The sequence below is a fragment of the Polistes dominula genome, unplaced genomic scaffold, assembly GCF_049000335.1.
Source record: "Polistes dominula isolate Pdom_NZ unplaced genomic scaffold, Pdom_raw_medaka contig_24, whole genome shotgun sequence".
In the NCBI taxonomy this organism is placed as follows: Eukaryota; Metazoa; Arthropoda; class Insecta; order Hymenoptera; family Vespidae; genus Polistes; species Polistes dominula.
Genome location: NW_028301150.1, coordinates 2,632,456 through 2,651,530, shown reverse-complemented (window position 1 = coordinate 2,651,530; position 19,075 = coordinate 2,632,456). Strand labels below are relative to the sequence as shown.

General features: G+C 35.8%; 1 protein-coding gene across 1 annotated transcript in view; it reads left to right on the top strand.

The window, feature by feature from the left end:
- Nucleotides 1-17,387, top strand: part of kek5 (leucine-rich repeat, immunoglobulin-like domain-containing kekkon 5 protein) — a 45,273-nt gene extending 27,886 nt beyond the window's left edge. Inside the window, exons 3-5 of the mRNA XM_015317843.2 lie at nt 8,524-9,437; nt 10,138-10,663; nt 13,733-17,387. Coding sequence (XP_015173329.1) covers nt 8,535-9,437; nt 10,138-10,663; nt 13,733-14,661 — 2,358 coding nt within the window. The 5' untranslated portion in view covers nt 8,524-8,534 and the 3' untranslated portion in view covers nt 14,662-17,387. The remainder of the gene's footprint in view (nt 1-8,523; nt 9,438-10,137; nt 10,664-13,732) is intronic.
- The last annotated feature ends 1,688 nt before the right edge of the window (nt 17,388-19,075 follow it).

Below are 19,075 nucleotides of genomic sequence, written 5' to 3'. Positions count from 1 at the left end.
TCGCGAATAAATTAAACATCAATTCGCTGGATTGAAATTAATTGAAGAAAAATTGTCTTTAAACTTGCTTGAACGACATATTTCGTTATTGTTGACTAAAACGTAGACACGACAAAATGAAAACTATTTGAAATCGACATAGACAATATTTTCCAGGCTTCCTTCTCGAAGATGAAAAACTTTAAACGATCATAACATCGAGTATCGAACGGCATTACTCATATGTGTACGTAATCGATTAGAAAAGAGTTATCGACGAATGTACGACCTCCGGATCAGAGAGTTCACGAGTTTTGTCGAGCTGACGTGACGATATTCGCGTTATTATTAGAAAATTCAAGATTAAAGCGACACTTTCTTTGTCGATCGATTCCACGTCGTCGGCCGGTAGATAATTAATCGAACGCGACACCACCCCCTATTTCTCAATACGTGCAAGTTCCACGAATGTACAAAGAGAACTAACGTTGTGTTTGTTAACAGCCTGATGGTAGACAGATATCTTGTTTACATTAGCGATAACTCTCTACGTTCGTCAATATTTCTCTTACCTTAAAGTATACACAAGCTAAGTTAACTTTACGACCATTATTTTCTTTTTCATTATATTTTTTACGTTAATAAATATTATCATTATCAAGAATATTAACAATCACGGTGTATATGTAAAAGAAAGAGAAACAAGGAAAAAAAAAAAGAAAGAAAAATATCGAGAACAAGTTTAATCTATTATTTCTATAATCTCGCAATAGTTTCAATCAATGAAACAAAATTTGAGAGTGAAACTTAACCGATCCTTTGAGTAACTACCACCACCACCACCACCACTAACCTTCTTTTTATCAACTTTTTTTCATACCTTTTAACTTTAAGACGATATCAATCTTTCTTTTAAAAGTATTAAGAGTGATTATGAAAACTTTCTCATTACCTTTCCGGTCACAGGGCATAGCTACGTAATAGAAACTGTAGCCAGAAATTGAGCCTTATTCGAGAATCAAAAGGAAGAAGCGAGAGGAACTTTTGCGTAATAAGAGTATCGAATAAACGAGAGAATCGGTGAAAACTGCGCACGCGTTCAACTCTTATTCTTCTTGTTCTTCTTATTCTTTGCAAGTATTTCTCTTTCTTTCTCCCTCTATCTCGTTCTCTCTTCAATCTTGCTTAAAGAAAGGCTGAACCAACCAAAGTTTAGAGCCACTTACCTTGTCGAAGAAATCGTAAAGTTTTTAGAAAGTTCTAAATTGAAAATTAAAAATAAGAGATCTGAGATCGTTTTTGTAAGTCTGGCATAACCAACGGCGTGTACAGATCCTCCTATCACCCCCCCCCCACTTCTCCCCACAACCTCATCTTTTTCCTTGTATTATTTTTTCTTTTTTTTAATTTTAACACAGGAGAACTTCGTTTCTATATTTTTTTTTTATCCAAAATTTGAATATTCTATGATCCCGTTCTCTTACAATATAACTTGTAACTGTCAATAACTACGTAACACAATTTGAATTTATTTTTGTTGAAATTATAAAAAGATATTTTTGCATTTGAATATTTGATTGTCAAGTAAATTGAAATTTATTTATTATTTGTAAAAAAGTAATTGAGTTTCAGTTTCTTTATGTGATTTAGTTCAAGGGGACAAATTTGTCTTCTATTTTTTGTTATTTTTTTTTTTTTTTTGATCACTTTTTTCTCTCCCGTTTCCAACTAGTCTTTATATTTGAAAAATAGAACAAAACGATAGAAAATTATCATTCGGTCGATGCAGCGGAAGCTTCGCTCGATGAAAGTCATTCGACTGCATTATCCAGGTCCCTTTGCTGGGCTGAGTAACACGTAACTCGGTCGACACCTCGCGTTACATTAGTGTTCATGCTCGTGTTCATGCATACACATACACAACATATACATGCTACACGCACACGCATGAACGAACGAATGTATATTGAAGGGTTTTTCACGGGTGATTAAATTCAAAGTGCTCTTGAATCCTGCATAAGAGGTAGAGACAAAGTGAAAACAGTGACGACGACGGTGGTGACGATGACTGTGAAGACTAAGGTGAACTAAACCGTCTATACATTCGCACACACACACACACACACCTATGCTCATCGAATATTTTAAACGAATAACAGCTAAGAAGAACCAATGTCTTCATCTTTCATACTTTTCATATTTTTCGGTTGGTCTCATTTCTATTTTTGTTACTACCATGGATTACAAATATTTTCAGAACTGACCTCGATTTTTTTGTATGTACAATATTTGTGTGAATTCCTCTTTCGTACGAAAGACCGATGATATTCCTTTTCCTCGATATCTCGAAAGGAAGGTTTTACATTTTCGATAAAAAATGTATACAGGTATATCGATTTTATTCTATTTTATCTTTTTTCGACCGTTTTTCAATTTCAGTAAAGTTTCTTTCAATTACATATACTATCGTAGAAACAATTGAGCATTTCAAGAAGGAGGAATTATTTTACATTCGTAAATCGTTTAAATATTCAAACCATTAACGTAAGTAGCACGCGAATTAAATTTATATCGGTCTTAACTTTGCAAATATTTATGAAATATTAATTGTTTCAATGCAAGACATTTAATTCTATGTTAACGTTTTTCAAGTTTTATAAATGTTACATCATTATGAAAATATAAATATAAAAATTTTACAAAGGATTCGCGCGTATAATTCTTAATTCCTTTCGCAAAAGTTTAAGATTTTAACGAACTCGCTAATGCATTCTTGAATTACTTCTCCAAACAAACAAATAAATTAGTGGATGTGGAAAAAAATATGTATTACGGCACATTTAAGTAGAAAACTTTTATCTCTTAACTCGCGAGCGAACGAGCGAGTGCGCGCGTGAACCCATAATTTTAATTACAAACTATTCTCCTACGATTCTAAACTTCCTTTACGTTTCTAAACGAATTACAGGAAGGAAAAGGAATTGTTTTGAAAGCGACCTGTTCACAAGTTTATAGAAAATACATTTCGCGTGCTGGGAACCATTATTTCAGTGTATACAGTCTCTACGACGATATCTCTATGCTTGTTTTTACCATCGTACGAAAGTGCTTAATCGTATTCAACGACGATTTCGTTCTGGAAACGAAAACCTCGCTTGTTTTTTTTTATTCTCATCCCTTTTCGAGAGTTTCGATCCGCATTTCGAGTAGCAATTGGAGGAAAGTAGAAAATACAATGTGGTAACTGCACTGACTCGATCAATAATCCAATTCCGTATCATTCAATCCTAAACGCTGATCGTTTTCCACAATTGAAACAAAATTCTAACTACCAAAGAAATTATATAAAAATCAAATTGAAACGAAAAAAAAAAAAAATGTATCAGAGTAAAACAGAGTATTTCGAATAAACGAGTTGAATATTTGGAATTGTTTCAAATAAAATCAAAATATTCCTTGGGCGTAGAAACCATTGATAAAAATGGAATTTTTTTTTAAACAATCTCATTCTCTTTTTGACATTATGCTTCGTTCATAATTGTTCTCACTCTTGTGCGAATATTGCACATTAACTCAGCCTTTATACGCCGTATTCCCACCTCAATTAACATATTGCGTAATTATTTCATTAGAACAGTATAGACCTTAGTCAACGCGCGTGACAAGCCACCGCAGAGCAGTTGCTATGTTGCTGGTAACATTTCGAGTTCATTGATCGTACATGGTTTCAAGGATTCGCACGAATACATCCGATAACTTTATCGAAATATTTATTTAATATCCTTTTTTTAGCCGATTATACTAAATTGGATACTAAAAAACAAGGAGTGTTGTAATTTGATGAGTCACTAAAGCGGATAACGTTCGACCTATTTCACTACACCAATATGAAAAATCAAAATTAATTCATAACCGACTAAACGATTTTATAAATAACTCGTTCACTGGGTTATTGTTAGTTTCAGACAGATTCCACATTTGAATTTGGCTGATAGTAATTATAAGTCAAATAAAAAACAAAATTAATAATACATTTTTCAATGATTAATTCCCAAATGAATATATCTTGTTATAAGTTAAATTATCTTCTAAATACAATATATTCATAACGAGCCTGCACAATCACGTCAAGCATCTGATCATACCATGAGGGACGATAATATCTTTCGACTTTAGGCCCGTTGGGAAACTTAACCCTTCAGACTTCCTTTTAGTCTATCATCAAAATAATGATCGTACATTATTATTATTATTATTATTATTATTATTATTATTATTATTATTATTATTATTATTGTTTATATAACTAATTTTGCATAATAATGTATTAAACACGATACGTCACATTTTAATATTAAAATATTAATAGTAAATTAAATTACATTTGGATAGATTTCAAATAATTAATCTGAAATCGTAAGTAGTTTATATCTTGGCAAAGAAACTGTTATAATTGAAGAAAATTTACGAACTTATGCAACATTAGAAAATTTCATTATTCATAGAAAACTTGAAATAAGATTGAAAAATTCTATTTCATGCGAATGATGGTGATTGCATAAGACACTTCTAGAAGTCACGTCTACAATCTCCCAAACAAACTTCCCGTAGGATAGGAAAAAGAGATAAACTCCAACATATTCGATTCCCAAAGGTCTCACGAGTTTTCCGATTTACGTTGATCGGAAAGCTCAGCTTACGCGTTTAAGTATTCGTACGACTGTCGCGTGATTTTTCCAGCAAGGTTTTATCATGATTTCGAAGCTAGACCGTCTATCTCGATGAATCTTTATAGAAGAACGACAACCTAGAAGTTACACGGCTTTACCCGTAGTTCATATTTCGACAACCGTCCAGGAAAAAAAAAACTCGTTCTATACAACACGTTATGAAAGAGAACGTTAGGAAAGAAAAAAGTAAAGAAGAAAAAGGAAAAAGGACAAGCCAAAAAACTAACGATAATAATCTTCTTAGGGCGCCCCTGTGATAAATGAAGTTTTCGTGAAAAGAACACAGCGTTGTCGAGGAAAGCTAAGTATGCGTGTAATGTCCAAGAACTCTTGATTGATAGATCGGCTGGTAGCAGATTTAAAATTCTATTGCTTCGATAAAAACTCCATTGACTTCGCACTTGACCTCTTTTCCCTTTTTTATTCTCTTTTCTTAGCAAACCTTTTTGCCAAAGCATTATATATATATATATCTGTCAACCTTTTATATCGTAGATTTTTTCTCCCTTTTTTCCTTCTTTCCCTATTCTTCTTCTTTTCGTTCATCTTACATAAATTGGTAAAAAAGAAGAAAAGACGTATAGTCAAGGAAGTTATTCTCAATGAGATATAACACACTTGTATTCCTCGGAGAAGAGTCCTCTTTGCGTTAACTCTTTCTATGAGCCACTTCTTTTTATGTCGACTAATGTAAACTCTTTACTTTCGTCTCTTTCTGCATATCCAATGTCCTTTCTCTCGTTGGTACTAGTTATTTACAAGTCAAATGCGTACGATCAATGCCCGTGAGGAAAGAGATGGTGGTGGTTAGATCCAGGAAAACGATACGAAGGCCAACGAACGTATAACAGAGACTAAACATTGAAAAAAGAAAAGGACAGAATCGGAAATAAATGTGATCAGACTTTGGGATGCAGCGTTTACTTTAGCTTTGAACATTCTTCTTTGTACATGGCTAGTATCAACAAGAAATAACCCGCAAAGAAGGCTGCTATCAAAGGATCAAAAAGACATCGGAACGAGAAGTTACGGAAGGATTTTACCAAAATGCAGAACAACTTAAACAACTGGTAGAAGTTTAGTCGATCGATGAGTTTTGTATTCTTTTCCTTGTTCAAGGAAGAAAACTTATCCGCGTTTACATGTCCACCCACCATGTCGCACGTCTAAACAAAATTTCTTTTTCATCATGATCCTCTTCATTCTTCTCTCTTTCTTACTTTTCATTTATTTTTAAAACGCGTAGATGTTTCCTCGAGCTATATACGTTTTGTGCTTCGAACTTTACATTATTTCGAAATTACAATCATGACTATTCTATTCCTTCCTAAACCTTGCCTTCTTCTTCTTCTTCTTCAACGTAATAATGTTACCAGGATTGCGGGGGTTGCTTCGTAGGTTGCGAAAATATAATATATGTATAAAGTTGTTTTCAACGTAATTCTCGACAAAACGACCCACGGGATGCTTCTATCCCTAAGTCATAGTCTAGTTTTATTATTTTATTAAGATGTAATGTCGACGCAAATAACGCTAGCCTTACAATTAGTTCTACGAATACTCGAAAGGTACTAGGAATTACAAAGATATTAATTATTATTTTTTTTTTAAGTAAGAAAACTACACTAGTGGGAGAATTCCTAACGCCTTTTATGTTATAATAATTATAATTTTGAATATTTTTGGCCTTCAACATTTTGGCCTCGTTTCATAATGACAATACAAACATCACTGAATAAGAAATGGAAAATAATGCAGAAAGGCTCAATAAAAAAAAAAAAAAGAAAACAAGAAAAAGAAAACTGATTTAAAAAATCTTGCTGTAAAATACGAGAAGAAAGAACACAGCTGTGTTACTTTCACCCCAGAAAAGTGTACTATTTCAACGAAACTTTGTTCTCGAGAGTTATTATATGCGACTCTTTCAATGAAACTTTTCTGACGTTCAATAAACCACTACTACGACAACTTACGTTCATTACGCGTCTCTAGAAATGATAAACTATCTTATACGGAGACACTATTCTTTTTGTTCTCTTTTATCCAACTACATCTGACAAACGAAGAAAAGAGCTATTATCATTGCTCGAATATTATTCTCGATCTCCAAATTCTTATGACTTTCATGGTACCCACCACCACCACCTATCTACCGTTCATACTCAACGGCAATAGAATTCGAGTAGGGGGTAACAAAGTCTCTCGGCAGAATTTCATTATTCGAAGTAACAAGACTGCTACATCGGACGTTAATTCTTCTATCGTGCGACATTGAAATTTATAACCCTCCGAGCGATTTCCGTTAACCACCGCGCTATAACTCGGTCAGCTCTTTCGCCGACTTTTGGAATAAATTCAAATGGTAAGACTGGCGCCATGACGGTGTACAAGCTTACACATCCACAGTCCAAATCCTTTTCTTCTTTTTCCCCCCATCTCTTTCCTTCTTTCTTTCTGTTTCTCTACTTTTCGCGTACTACGTCCCAGAGGGAGTAAAAGAGAACAGGACGACGAATTGCATCGGGTTCTGCCTGCTGGCGAAAAGAGTAATTTGATGCACAACCAACCTCTCGGACCCCACGGTCTCAGCAATAATAAAAGGAGTAAAGTGTACGCTCGAGTATAAGCACGCCTCTTCGGACTCGCCCCCTTGCCGTGTTGTATTAATTTAACTTTGGCGACACGTCGACGGCACGGCCTGCCGACTCCACCATCTCCAAATGAAAGAGAAAGGCAGAGAACGATATTAAGCTAAATTACCGAAGTTACCTACCGGTTGTGTAACTCCTTTCAAAATTAGAAAACGAGACGACGGTAAACAAGGATCCTATCCTTGATGATAGTAAAAGAAAATAGAGATGTCGGGAATAAGAAAGTTTAAAAGGGCGAGTGAAGATAACTCCTGCTTCCAATAGTAGCCAACGGAAATTCCCTTTTCTGTTAAACGACGCATCGAAATCTTGCTTTCCAAACGATTTACTTCTAGGAGAGCGTTTAGCTTCCACCCGTTAAAAAGATTTCTATGATTAACGAGGTTCTCTCGAGAAATCCGTGAAATTTGCTTGCCTAACGACTCTTCTCGTTTCTCGGAAAAATAGTAACGCAAAGTTTTTCCATTTTCATAAGGAGTAGGTATCGCTTGCTGATATTTCAAAAGCTTTTCGAACTTTAGCGTTAACCACAAAATTCTCGTTACAATGCCCTGGCATTTATTCAATTTAAATACTTCCTCATCGATAACTCGTTTTATCCTTCTCCGAAAGGAAAAGAATATTTGTATGTAGATAGTGGATAATTGCTTCGAATAAAAATAAATATCGATTACAATTTGAATAGTTAAACCAAGTTTGAAGATGAAGTGGTGGGGGAGAGAGAGAGAGAGAAAGATTCGAAAGTTTGGGCGATGGATAATAAAAGCATAAAGTGGAGTTACAGCGAATTTTACTTGTTTAGAGATATGAAACTCCACTAACTACGGATAATAACCACTTGCACCAACTACGACGTTTCAAATATGCTCTAATAAATAATAAACTTTTTCATAAAACGTAATTTTAAATTATATTAAAAAAGACATTTTTAATAATATAAATATAAATAGAGAATGAAAATTAATGTGTATTTGTTATTTTAATTTTTTACTACTTCTGTTGTGAAAATGATATTAATTATAAACTTGAATATGAATACATTGATCTTTTGTTTTTTATCATGGAAAAATAAATAGTATTACTGCGCGTTATATTGTAATACGTATTAGTGTTACGTGTTTTAATGCGATTTATCAACGACCAACATTTGTCTTTGTTAATAGAAATTCTCAGGATGGAGTTGACAACGGCGAGGTTGTTACTCTACTTGATGCTGACAATGGTGGCCATGTGCCGAGGACAAGACGTCGTGCAAGACTGGATGCAGTGCACGACGTCGTCGTGTAAATGCAAATGGGTGTCCGGTAAGAAGACGGCCGAGTGTATGAGGCAGAATTTAGCGCAAGTACCGCAAAACTTGTCGTCGGAAATTCAGAGTCTTGATCTCACCGGGAATCGAATACCCCACTTAATCGAAGACATCTTCAAACTGAACAATCTCGTAAATCTTCACAAACTGGTACTGCGAGAATGCGGAATCGAGACGGTTCATCCTAAGGCATTCAGAGCACTGAAGATCATAATCGAGATTGATCTCTCAGCTAACAACATTAAAATGCTCTATCCGGGTACTTTCGTCGAGACCCTACGACTCAGAGTACTACTCTTGAATCAGAACGAATTGAAGGTCCTAGAAGATGGTTTGTTCTACAACTTGACCTTTTTACAAAAGGTCGAGGTATCCGATAATGATTTGGAAGGAATCGAGAATAAGACTTTCCGCAATTTACCTGGACTACAGTCACTCACCTTAGATGGGAATAATCTAAGCTTACTTAATCTTCACAGTTTCGAGAATTTACCAAAGTTGAACAGTCTCGAGCTTCAGAATAATCCTTGGAATTGTAATTGCCTACTCAAGACATTTCGCGACTGGACGATAGAGCGGAAATTGTACACGAAGCCTACTACTTGCAAGAAGCCAGAAACTCTTGCTGGGAAAATGTGGGACGAGGTAGCTAGCGATGACTTTGCTTGCAGCCCGGAAATATTTGCTATTGGACCAACGGGAAAACACGAGATCGGCCAAGGAGATGCTAAACTTTGGTGCAGAGCTACGGGTACTCCTCGACCTCAGGTAAATAGCGTTTTTCCTTTGATTTTATACCACGACATTTTACAGAAAGTTCTAACTTGTTAGTTAAAAGACACCAGTAAAAAAAACACTTGATTTTTTATTTTTCTTAACATCAATTTTTTCGCTTTCATTTTACTGATTTCACATGAACGATTCTAAAAGGTTTTTGAACGCGTACGATATTTCTAACTAAGGACTATCACGTAGAACATATTTCCTTCTTCTTAAACGCTAACACGTTTGTCTGTTCCGGGTTATACATTCACGGAAGATCTAGTGGGACATATTTGTCTCGCGTCTCGTGACATTCGAAAAGTCAAGTGAGAATACATTGCTTATCACGCACGCTTACGGATATGACGAATGCGATCATATACCCAGTATCTTAACTAGGTATTATAGTACATTGTGTTCACGATCCGTCATACTTAGGACTGTCAAGTCATTGCGTTTATGAATCGAATTAAAATTGGACATTAGCTTACGCGGATGAAAAGTGTCACGCGATGTTGACTCGCGTTGGTTTTTAACTTATTTAGTTTCGCGATGATCTTACCGATTAGAAATGAAACAATAATTTCTGAAGTACTATCTAACGTTAGTAAACATGGAATTTTTTTTTATTAGAGATTAACAACATTTCTCTCCTACTTTTTATATTTTTAAATTTAACGAAATATTCCTATATTGTTGTTTACAGCTCGTCTGGGTGTATCGATCAAAAATACTAAATAATCAAAGCAGACGACTTAACGGAGAACGTGGCTATATTATCGAGTCCAGCAACGATTGGTTGAATCTGACTATCCCTGGCGTTAGTGCATCTGACAAAGGTGAATACGTTTGTCTTGCAAAGAATCCAGGTGGTAGTGTAGAGAGGAATGTAACTTTGAGTATCGTGGGTGATACTATTGGTGGTAGGGATAGTACGATCAGCCTACCGTTAGCTATAGGACTCGGTATCGTAGCCCTTTTACTTTTTTTCGTCACGATGACGCTTTGTGCTTGCTATTGTCGACGACGTCGAAGTCATCACGATGAGAAAGGCTTGGAAGCAGCATCTTTGGAACATCACAGTCTGGGAGAACAAGAGAAGTCTCTAATCACAACTATAAATACCAGCACGGTTAAAGCAGCCAGGCGATACGAGGCACCTTCCGTGACGTCGCACGGCACCGAAATGACGGAGCTGAACCGAACCCTTCTCGACAACGACTCGGTCTTCGGTCAGTACACTGCATATATAACTAAACAATGTGCCGTCAGGTGCTAGCCGGAGTAACGATCGGTCAACCGCAACGGCCGCTCCTATACACCGCGTTCACTCTGACGTTAACGAGCATCGAATGTAACTCGTGAGAGCGTTGAGCGTACGTTTATCTTAAGATTATTGGAAATGGAAATATCATTTTTATTCCTATAAAAGTTTAACTAAATTTTCCAAGTTTTCTTTCCATCAAAATAATCTATACCTCTATGGGTTATTTATTTAATATAATATTTCAAAACTTTTATAAATATTGTATCATATAATCAACCGATGGAATATTGAACAATTTAATAATGTATATAGCTAGATTGTAATTTATAAAAAACCAAGTTTCACAATAGTAAAAATACAATAATGAGTTACGAAGAAAAGGTACAAAAATTCAACGCGCTCTCTTGATTAGAATTACAGAGGTCGATATAGCGATTTAAGATTTAGGACGATACGATCGAGCAAGCACGCGGTACAATCGCTTTGTTAAGAGAAACAGGACCCGCTAGATAAAAACGAGACTTTAATTTAAAGTCACTGATAAAAGCGATCCTTTTTTCACGGTAAAAAGATTTATTATTCGATCTACTCGTTGGCTAAATAGCTTCTTTGGTAAATAAAGAATGCACCAAAAAAGCCATCGCATTAACGAGTATGAATCTTCTGACGTATCGATCCAAACGAATTTCTCCATAATCTGGATGTTTATTATACGTTTCTTCCAATCATCAGGTAGAAGTAATAATATATTTATGAGTTAAAAAACTACCCAGGTTTATTTTTAAACATGTCTTTTTAAAGGACAAAATTAGTTGTTAACGTGAAACTTCGATCTCACTTTATCTTTTGCTGGATATGAATAAATATAAATATCTCTTTATTTTACATGAAATTCTTTCGTCAATAAAGTTTGTTCTATACGAATATGCAAATATTGAGGATCGCGACAAAAACACTGCATATCTAAAGCTATGAGTTGAAAAGAGAAGAACGAGAGGTAAAGAGAAAGCAGAATGGAAACGTAGGAAAAGGAGAGAGAGAAACATTTTTCCCAAAACTAATATAACTTAAATGAAACGAGGAGAAAACAACGTGGTATCGAATGAAATGTTTTTAAAAATCGACATTTTTTTTTTTTTTATTTCTATACGCAAGTTATTCGTTTACTGCAGACCAGAAAAATTCTATGCAATAGAATATTTTTGGAAAAATAACAAATTTTTAATCTAAACAATCGTTTGGTCAAAATAAATATTTATTATTTCTTGTGAAATAACAGTATTTTGCCGTATAAAAAAGAAAAGTCATAATTAGAAATAAAAAAATAGCAAATCTCACCCATAATTCATGATAATACTTCTCTTTCCGTGGATGAATATAATAGAGAAGCATGAAAATCAGGACAATGTGTCGAATAAAATGAAATGTTAATGCGAGATTGACGCTGCTATTTCTGCACGAGTTTTCATTGCAAAACGGTCAACGACATTTTTCTTTTTATCTTCTACTTATTAGTTTGCAGAGATATCAATTGCAAATTATTTTCTTTACCAATGAATTCTTTATTACCAAAATTCAGATAACTTAAAGATTTTAAATAAGTAGGTAATTGTATGTCAAAGATATTTTGTCGGAAATATCGTACATATGAATTTTCGACAATAGTCTTTTCAGTTAGTATTTTCAATTTCGACAATACCTACTATTACTTCGAAATGCAGAGGAATGAATACAACGTTTACCTTGTCCAAATTATGTTCACATAATAGAGAGACGGCGGATCTTTCCCTATTGCGTTCGCTGCTTAACCACAATAGGACCGGCTCTCGACCGCGCCGTAAATAATTGCAAACGTCTCTTCGCCTCCTCCATATTGGCTTTGTGAGTTTCCACCGACTGGACTGGTCGGTGGATCCGGTCGCCATGACTTCAATATGCACGCTAGAGATTGCCCAAGTCCACTCTCTCCATTATATTCGTTATAGCATATAATTTGTATTTTCTTTTTATTTTCCTTTCTCTTCTCTTTCCTTTTCTTCGTGTAAAATTAGATTTTCCCAACATTTTCTCTTCTCTTTTGTATTATTTTATTGCCACGTTGCTTTATCGTTACCTGCAAAATTTTTCCAAGTTACGCTTTTAAAAAATGCATACGTAGATGATACATAACGTAGACAAAATAATAGAATTTCAATAGCTTCTTGTAAATATTTTATGACATTTTCTACTTGTCATTTTTTTTTTTAATTAATTTCAGACAGATACAAGATAAATAAAAAGAAAAGGAAATACGTGTTGTAAAAATTTGTAGATTGTGCGATGTAATTCAACCATGCTAATACTGCATCCTTGATGGAACGTTAATTTCTATCATGACAGGATAAATGATCGGTTGGTTTCGGATTACCGTTCTTCGACGGGTGCAAGGCTTAATACGGTACTCGTTAACGTACGGCATCGTTAGAGAAATAAAGATCCCGATCATTATGTCGAGACTTCGATCGTGACATCGACTATAACGCTACAACGATCCTAATATAAACTTCGAGACATGGCAAAGTCGAGTTTGCACTTCGTCACTTCGTTAGTCGCGAGCTCTCTTTCTTACCAAAGTTATATGATAATTTTTTTCCGAGTATTTTATCAATAAGTTACTGGCTTCACTTTTATCACAAAGTTAAGTATCTATCCGATCACAAGTATTGAAAAAATTGTTTACTTCGACGACGGATAATTTAGTGACGTAATCGTAGTTCTCCTAAAGGAAACTTGTCGAGTTTAGTATTTCTTTAAGGAATTTTTTAATTGATACAAACGATAGTAACGCATATATTGAGAAAATTGATTTTCAATCGTCAGTAAAAAATACGGGTTACTTTGAAAAAGAATCGTGACAAAGTATCGGTCTGCCGTACAGTTTTCTCTCTCTATCTCTGTCTTTTTATTTTAAGTTTATATTTATTTGTTCGCGTAAGCTCTTTTAAAAATTTTCTTTTTTAACGTTCGTCCTTCCCCTTTGTTTCTGTTTTGACAGCTGACGGTGTGGTCGGTAGCGGCGTGATTGGCAACGTGGTTGGCGGAGGATTGGACGAGGAAAGAGAAGAGGGTACGAGGACGACAGAATTCGATAACGGGGGCGCCGGTGGAACTTTAAGCCGTGTCGGAAATACCACTTACCGACAGTATCCGCCGGACCTGTTGGCTTTCTCCGGCGGTCGTGGCGCCTCGCCGACTAGTCAAGCTTCTACAGCACCAGACAACACTCGTCTTCCTAGCCAACAACATCAACAACATCAATCGCAACAACAGCAACAACGACAACACTCAACCTCAAGTCCTACGTCTTTGGGCTATAGCTCACCGCTCGGACAATATCCTGCAACTTTCAAGACTCTTCCTCATAATAGAAGCGTCACACCATACGGGCTTGCAGGTTCTGCAGTGGCACCAGTTATGCCTCGTCACGGATACGTGACCATTCCGAGAAGACCCAGAGCTCCCAGTTGGAGCAGCGGCCCACCGACATCGCCTACGGACGTATTAGAACCCGTCTATGATAATTTAGGCCTACGTACTACAGCAGATGGCAGCTCGGTGCTTTCCCTAAATAAAAGTCCGGAGAGCGGACCTTCGGTCAGAGGAAGGCAGATTCCTGGTACACCGACCTCACATTATGCGACCATGCAACGAAGCACTCCCAACATATTAGCTGGAAGTTCGAACGCACTCGGTACCCTTGATAGATCGGCGCCCGAGGGTGCTGCCCCCGAGGCCATTTCTGATTGGTCCATTAAATTGGCTGACGAGACTCTCGATATCAGCTCTAGATCCCTCGGGCTACAACAACAAGGTAACAACACGTTAGGTAGGAAAATTCCACCGAGGCCACCTCCAAAACCTAAAAAGAAATCGACCAATGGACCTCTCTACGAGGATGAGGATGAGGACGGTACGGAAGTATGATCCTACGAATATAATGGACGATGAGGACGTCGGGTCTTCCTTCTTCTTCGTTCCCGCCACTACTACGTCGAGCCATTTAACTCTATCGAGTTGCCGACGAACTCGGGAAAGAAACCAATAGTGCCTTCATTCGAAGATTTCGATGATTCTTCTTCCGACGCTAGTGCAAGTCAATGCAATTCTTCATTCGGAAGAAGAAACGATACTGCTGCGATATGACGATGACGAGAGGACAACGATTCCTCGTTTTATCGAACGTCGAGCTGACGAGGAACGAAGAATACGGATTATATCTTGCGTGGGATGCGATTTATTATCGCTCTTTCTCTCGATATATGTTTGTTTTTTCTTTTTTTCCATTTTCTTTCCTCCTTCCATGTTATTTTTCCGATCGTAATATTTTCATTTCTTTCATTTTTCTATTTCACATTTCATCGGCTCGTCCGAAATGCGAGAGACCAGAACGATTTCACGATTATACATTTACGAATAATATATATCGCGAAATGTGTTGACCGAAATTATTGCATACAACGTTGATAAATTCATGAAATCGAGAAGCAATGAGTAAGTGAGAAATAATAGGATAATTTAGTTTTAAATTTCTATTATCTTATTCGATATATATATATTGGCTAGAAATGATATCTATTTGTTAAGATAGAAAATAATTCTTCTGATATTTCCAACGATATTTTATTTATTTATCGTGGTTTCTTATTTTCAAAAGAATCAATCAAGCTTGGCTAACGTGATGTCGATTTAATCCTAGATGAAAGATCGGATTCGAGTCACCAACTCTAGATTCTATTCTTTAATGTCCGTTCAACGTCTACTGCTCCATTTCGTAATCGACTAAGCATTTCTAATTTATAGTTCTTCGACTTTAGAAGCTTTTTGCACTCATGAAAGACTTAACAAGATTGAGCAAAGTATTTCAAACATCTTTCCAATTGAAGAACGTTTCATATTACAAAATTATTTCCAATATTTAACCTATTTTTTGTTGCAGTAAGACAACTGGCAAAAATAGAATAAAAATCGAATCTTTTTTAATATTTCGGACTACTTGTAAGTCTTATTGAGAAATAAATTTGTAAAATTAAAAAAAAATAAAATACGTTCTTCTATTAATCGGTGTTGTGCCACTTGCAACAAGTTGTACAATGTCGGATCGTAAAAATGTTCTCTCTCAGGGTAAAAAGAAAAGGTGGATAGACTCGAAGAAGATGGTTTGAAATAAAATGCAACAAAACTATAACGATCTTTGGTGGTTCGTGGCCAATAAATCTAGTGTCAAAGAACGAACCTTCCGGAAAGAGTGGTAGGAATCTGCCGTGTGAAATACTGCTGGCAACGGTGAACATCGTGTTAGCGAAAAAAGCTTTCCCGTATTGCATTCGATCGCTGCTACGGATTGCTATCGTTTATTTAGAAAACGCGTGAACGCGAAAGCTGAGCGAACGAAACAGAAACAGAGAGAAGAAGAAGAAGAAGAAGAAGAAGAAGAAAAAAAACTCGAGTTTTACCCTTCAGAGGTCGAAATAAAACGGTCAATATCGTCGTAAGTTGAAGATAAAGACGTAAAAAGGTAGACAGATCGAATGGCGATATACGATATTACGTGATTGTACCTGAATCTCGAAGATCTCGTAGCTACGATGACGATAAATTTCCATTTTTATCGGCCTTGAGCTGAAAAGTAAAGTCTCCGCAGTATATATACACCTATCTATATCGAAATATTTTCTTACTATCCGAATTGATGAGTATCGACTATTTCTTCAAATATGCTAGTCGAAAGATTTCCAGCTTCCTATTGTCATACATATTTAATTTTACTTAAATATGTTTATACGAAATACGTTTCGTTTCTATTTCTCACTTATCTCATTCGATCGATTACTCCTTTGCCTTTCACTAAATACTATAATATCAATTTTCAACATTCGTATGTACGTATATACGTATTATTAGATAATACATAACACGACCCCTTCGTTTTCGACATTGTGAAAAAAATAATATTAGATTATGAATCGTTGCAAATTAGTCATGTTTAAGCTCAAACATTTAACTGCGGAATATTTGGGTTTTAAATACAAATGACTAAGAAATTCTATTCGAAATATCTAACTATTCGCGAATGCTGTACTTCCGAAACGTAACGCATAACATATGGACAATATTATGCATTTGTTATTTGAAAGTAAGTTAGCGGATCGTTCGATTATTCTTTCCTTAAGATTCTGAAAATAAGCGATTAACATAAATAATATAATATAATAAACTCTAAGCGCGAAAAGTAAATAACAATTAATTTTAAAAATTATCTTTTAAATATTTGTTATACTTTAACGAGTTAATTACATTATAAGAAAAAGATTGTTTTCTACGATTATTTTCCATTCGGCCTTTTTTTTTACATAAACGAATAATAAATGATAAAGAGAAATGAAACAGAGTGAAGGATAATATAGAATTATGTAATTAGATTCAATCGATAAATACAGGTGCCAACTCTCAGCTCTCTTCCCGTCTATCTCTTTTTGCAAAGAAAAAATAAAAACAAGAAGAAAAAACAACCAGATAACAAAAGGAAAGTTCGCCAAAGTAAAATAAAAAAAAAAAAAAGAGAGAGGAAGAAGACGTAGTAGTATGGATGCGCGAAGGAAGGAACTTCGTCTCGCGATATTTTCAGCGGCCTAGAGAGAGAGAGAGAGAGAGAGAGAGAGAGAGAAAAAGAGAGAGAGTGAGAAAAAGAAACGGAAAAGAAAGAAAGAAAGAAAGAATCGCGAGCCGTTTGTTGTTCGTTTTTTAAAAGAGAAACCGGCCGAGCTGCGATCTATAATGTACATATATACACAGAGTCGTGAGTGAATTGTCATTGAACATTGTTTATATGTAAATACAAGAAGAGAAACGATGAAATAAAAGAGGAAAGAACAAAGAGTGAAAATATACGGAGGAAAAGAGAGGAGGAAAAAAAAACAGAAAGAAAGAAAGGAAGAAACATAGAGAGAGAAAGAAATAGAAATAGAAAAAGAGAGAGAGAGAGAGAGTGTGTAGGATGAAAGGATCTCATATACGGCCGGCGCGGTCTCGCGAGTATATTTTTGTAGTTTTGTATTTTGACGTGCTCTCGGAGCGAGATCCCCGTGCTTGCTCGGCACCGAGACGACGATAGGAAGAAAACCTCGGCGGGGAGGCCGACAACGTCGACAATGACCGTAGCATGTTCCGCGTCGTTTCGTCGATCGACCGGTATTTCGCGTATGCACGAATTACGAATTATTCTCACCGATGTATATATACACGTATATACATATGCGGTTCACGTATGTATGTGTACGCAGTAAATGCACATATAGATATATCTCTCTGCATGTTTGCACATGTACAGAGAGACATATGTATATATGTATGTATGTATATACGTATGTACATACATTCGATATAGCATGCTATACGAAGCATTAGAACGATATATCTCGCCATCCAAACCAGCACACGTGTCTCGAATCATGAGCAACTCACTTTACTTACGCGTTGCCATTAGTAAGTGGCTAAATTACTCTGGCCGTCAATATCGATGCCGAAATTTCCTATCCGTCTGTTGTCTGTCTGTCTGTCAGTCTGTCTGTCTGCATGCCTGCATGCCTACCTTACTTACTTACTTACTTGCCTGTCTGCATACCTGCCATATCCTGTTCTCCCGACATTTCATCTTCGCGATATTTCGGCTAACAAGATAGAAAAAGTGATCAAGGGAAAAGGTGAGGAAGAGAGATAGGAGGATGGGAAATCGAAAGAATAGAGGCGAGTTGGACGATTCTTGAGTGACGGTAAATGACTGTACTTGCAAAGGATAAATACATAAATACCTAGTTTGCAAGTATCGTTAAAAGAATAGGATTCTTTTTAGTGTATTTCTTAAGTCTTTAGTATTACTTTACAAAGCTTCATCATATTGTTCTCTTTTTGATTTTAAATCTTGAATAAGTCGATTTTATATGAAAGTAGTATTTTCCTATTTAACGATCGATTACTTTCCAATACTTATAAAGTTAGTTATTATTATCTTTGAAATCGTTGAAACTTTATTGAAAACTTCTATGTTGTCTGTGTTTAATTGCTAGAGATGTCTATTCCCACGGTGTTAGTTCAACAACGATAGATGACCTAATAGCATGACGGGAAAGGAGCAACTTTCTCATCTGGTGATCTCCAAACGTAATAACATACATTTCCTTGTCGTTTATACGTTGTATGTCTGTTTGTGACGCGTGTAATCGAGCGTGTATGCGACCAAGAGATGCTTGTACACGCAGCTACAATTATTATCGTGAGATGTCTCGTTGTAGTACAAGCTACCGTGGCATAAAGAGACTCCTCCTTCACACTTTAACCGAAC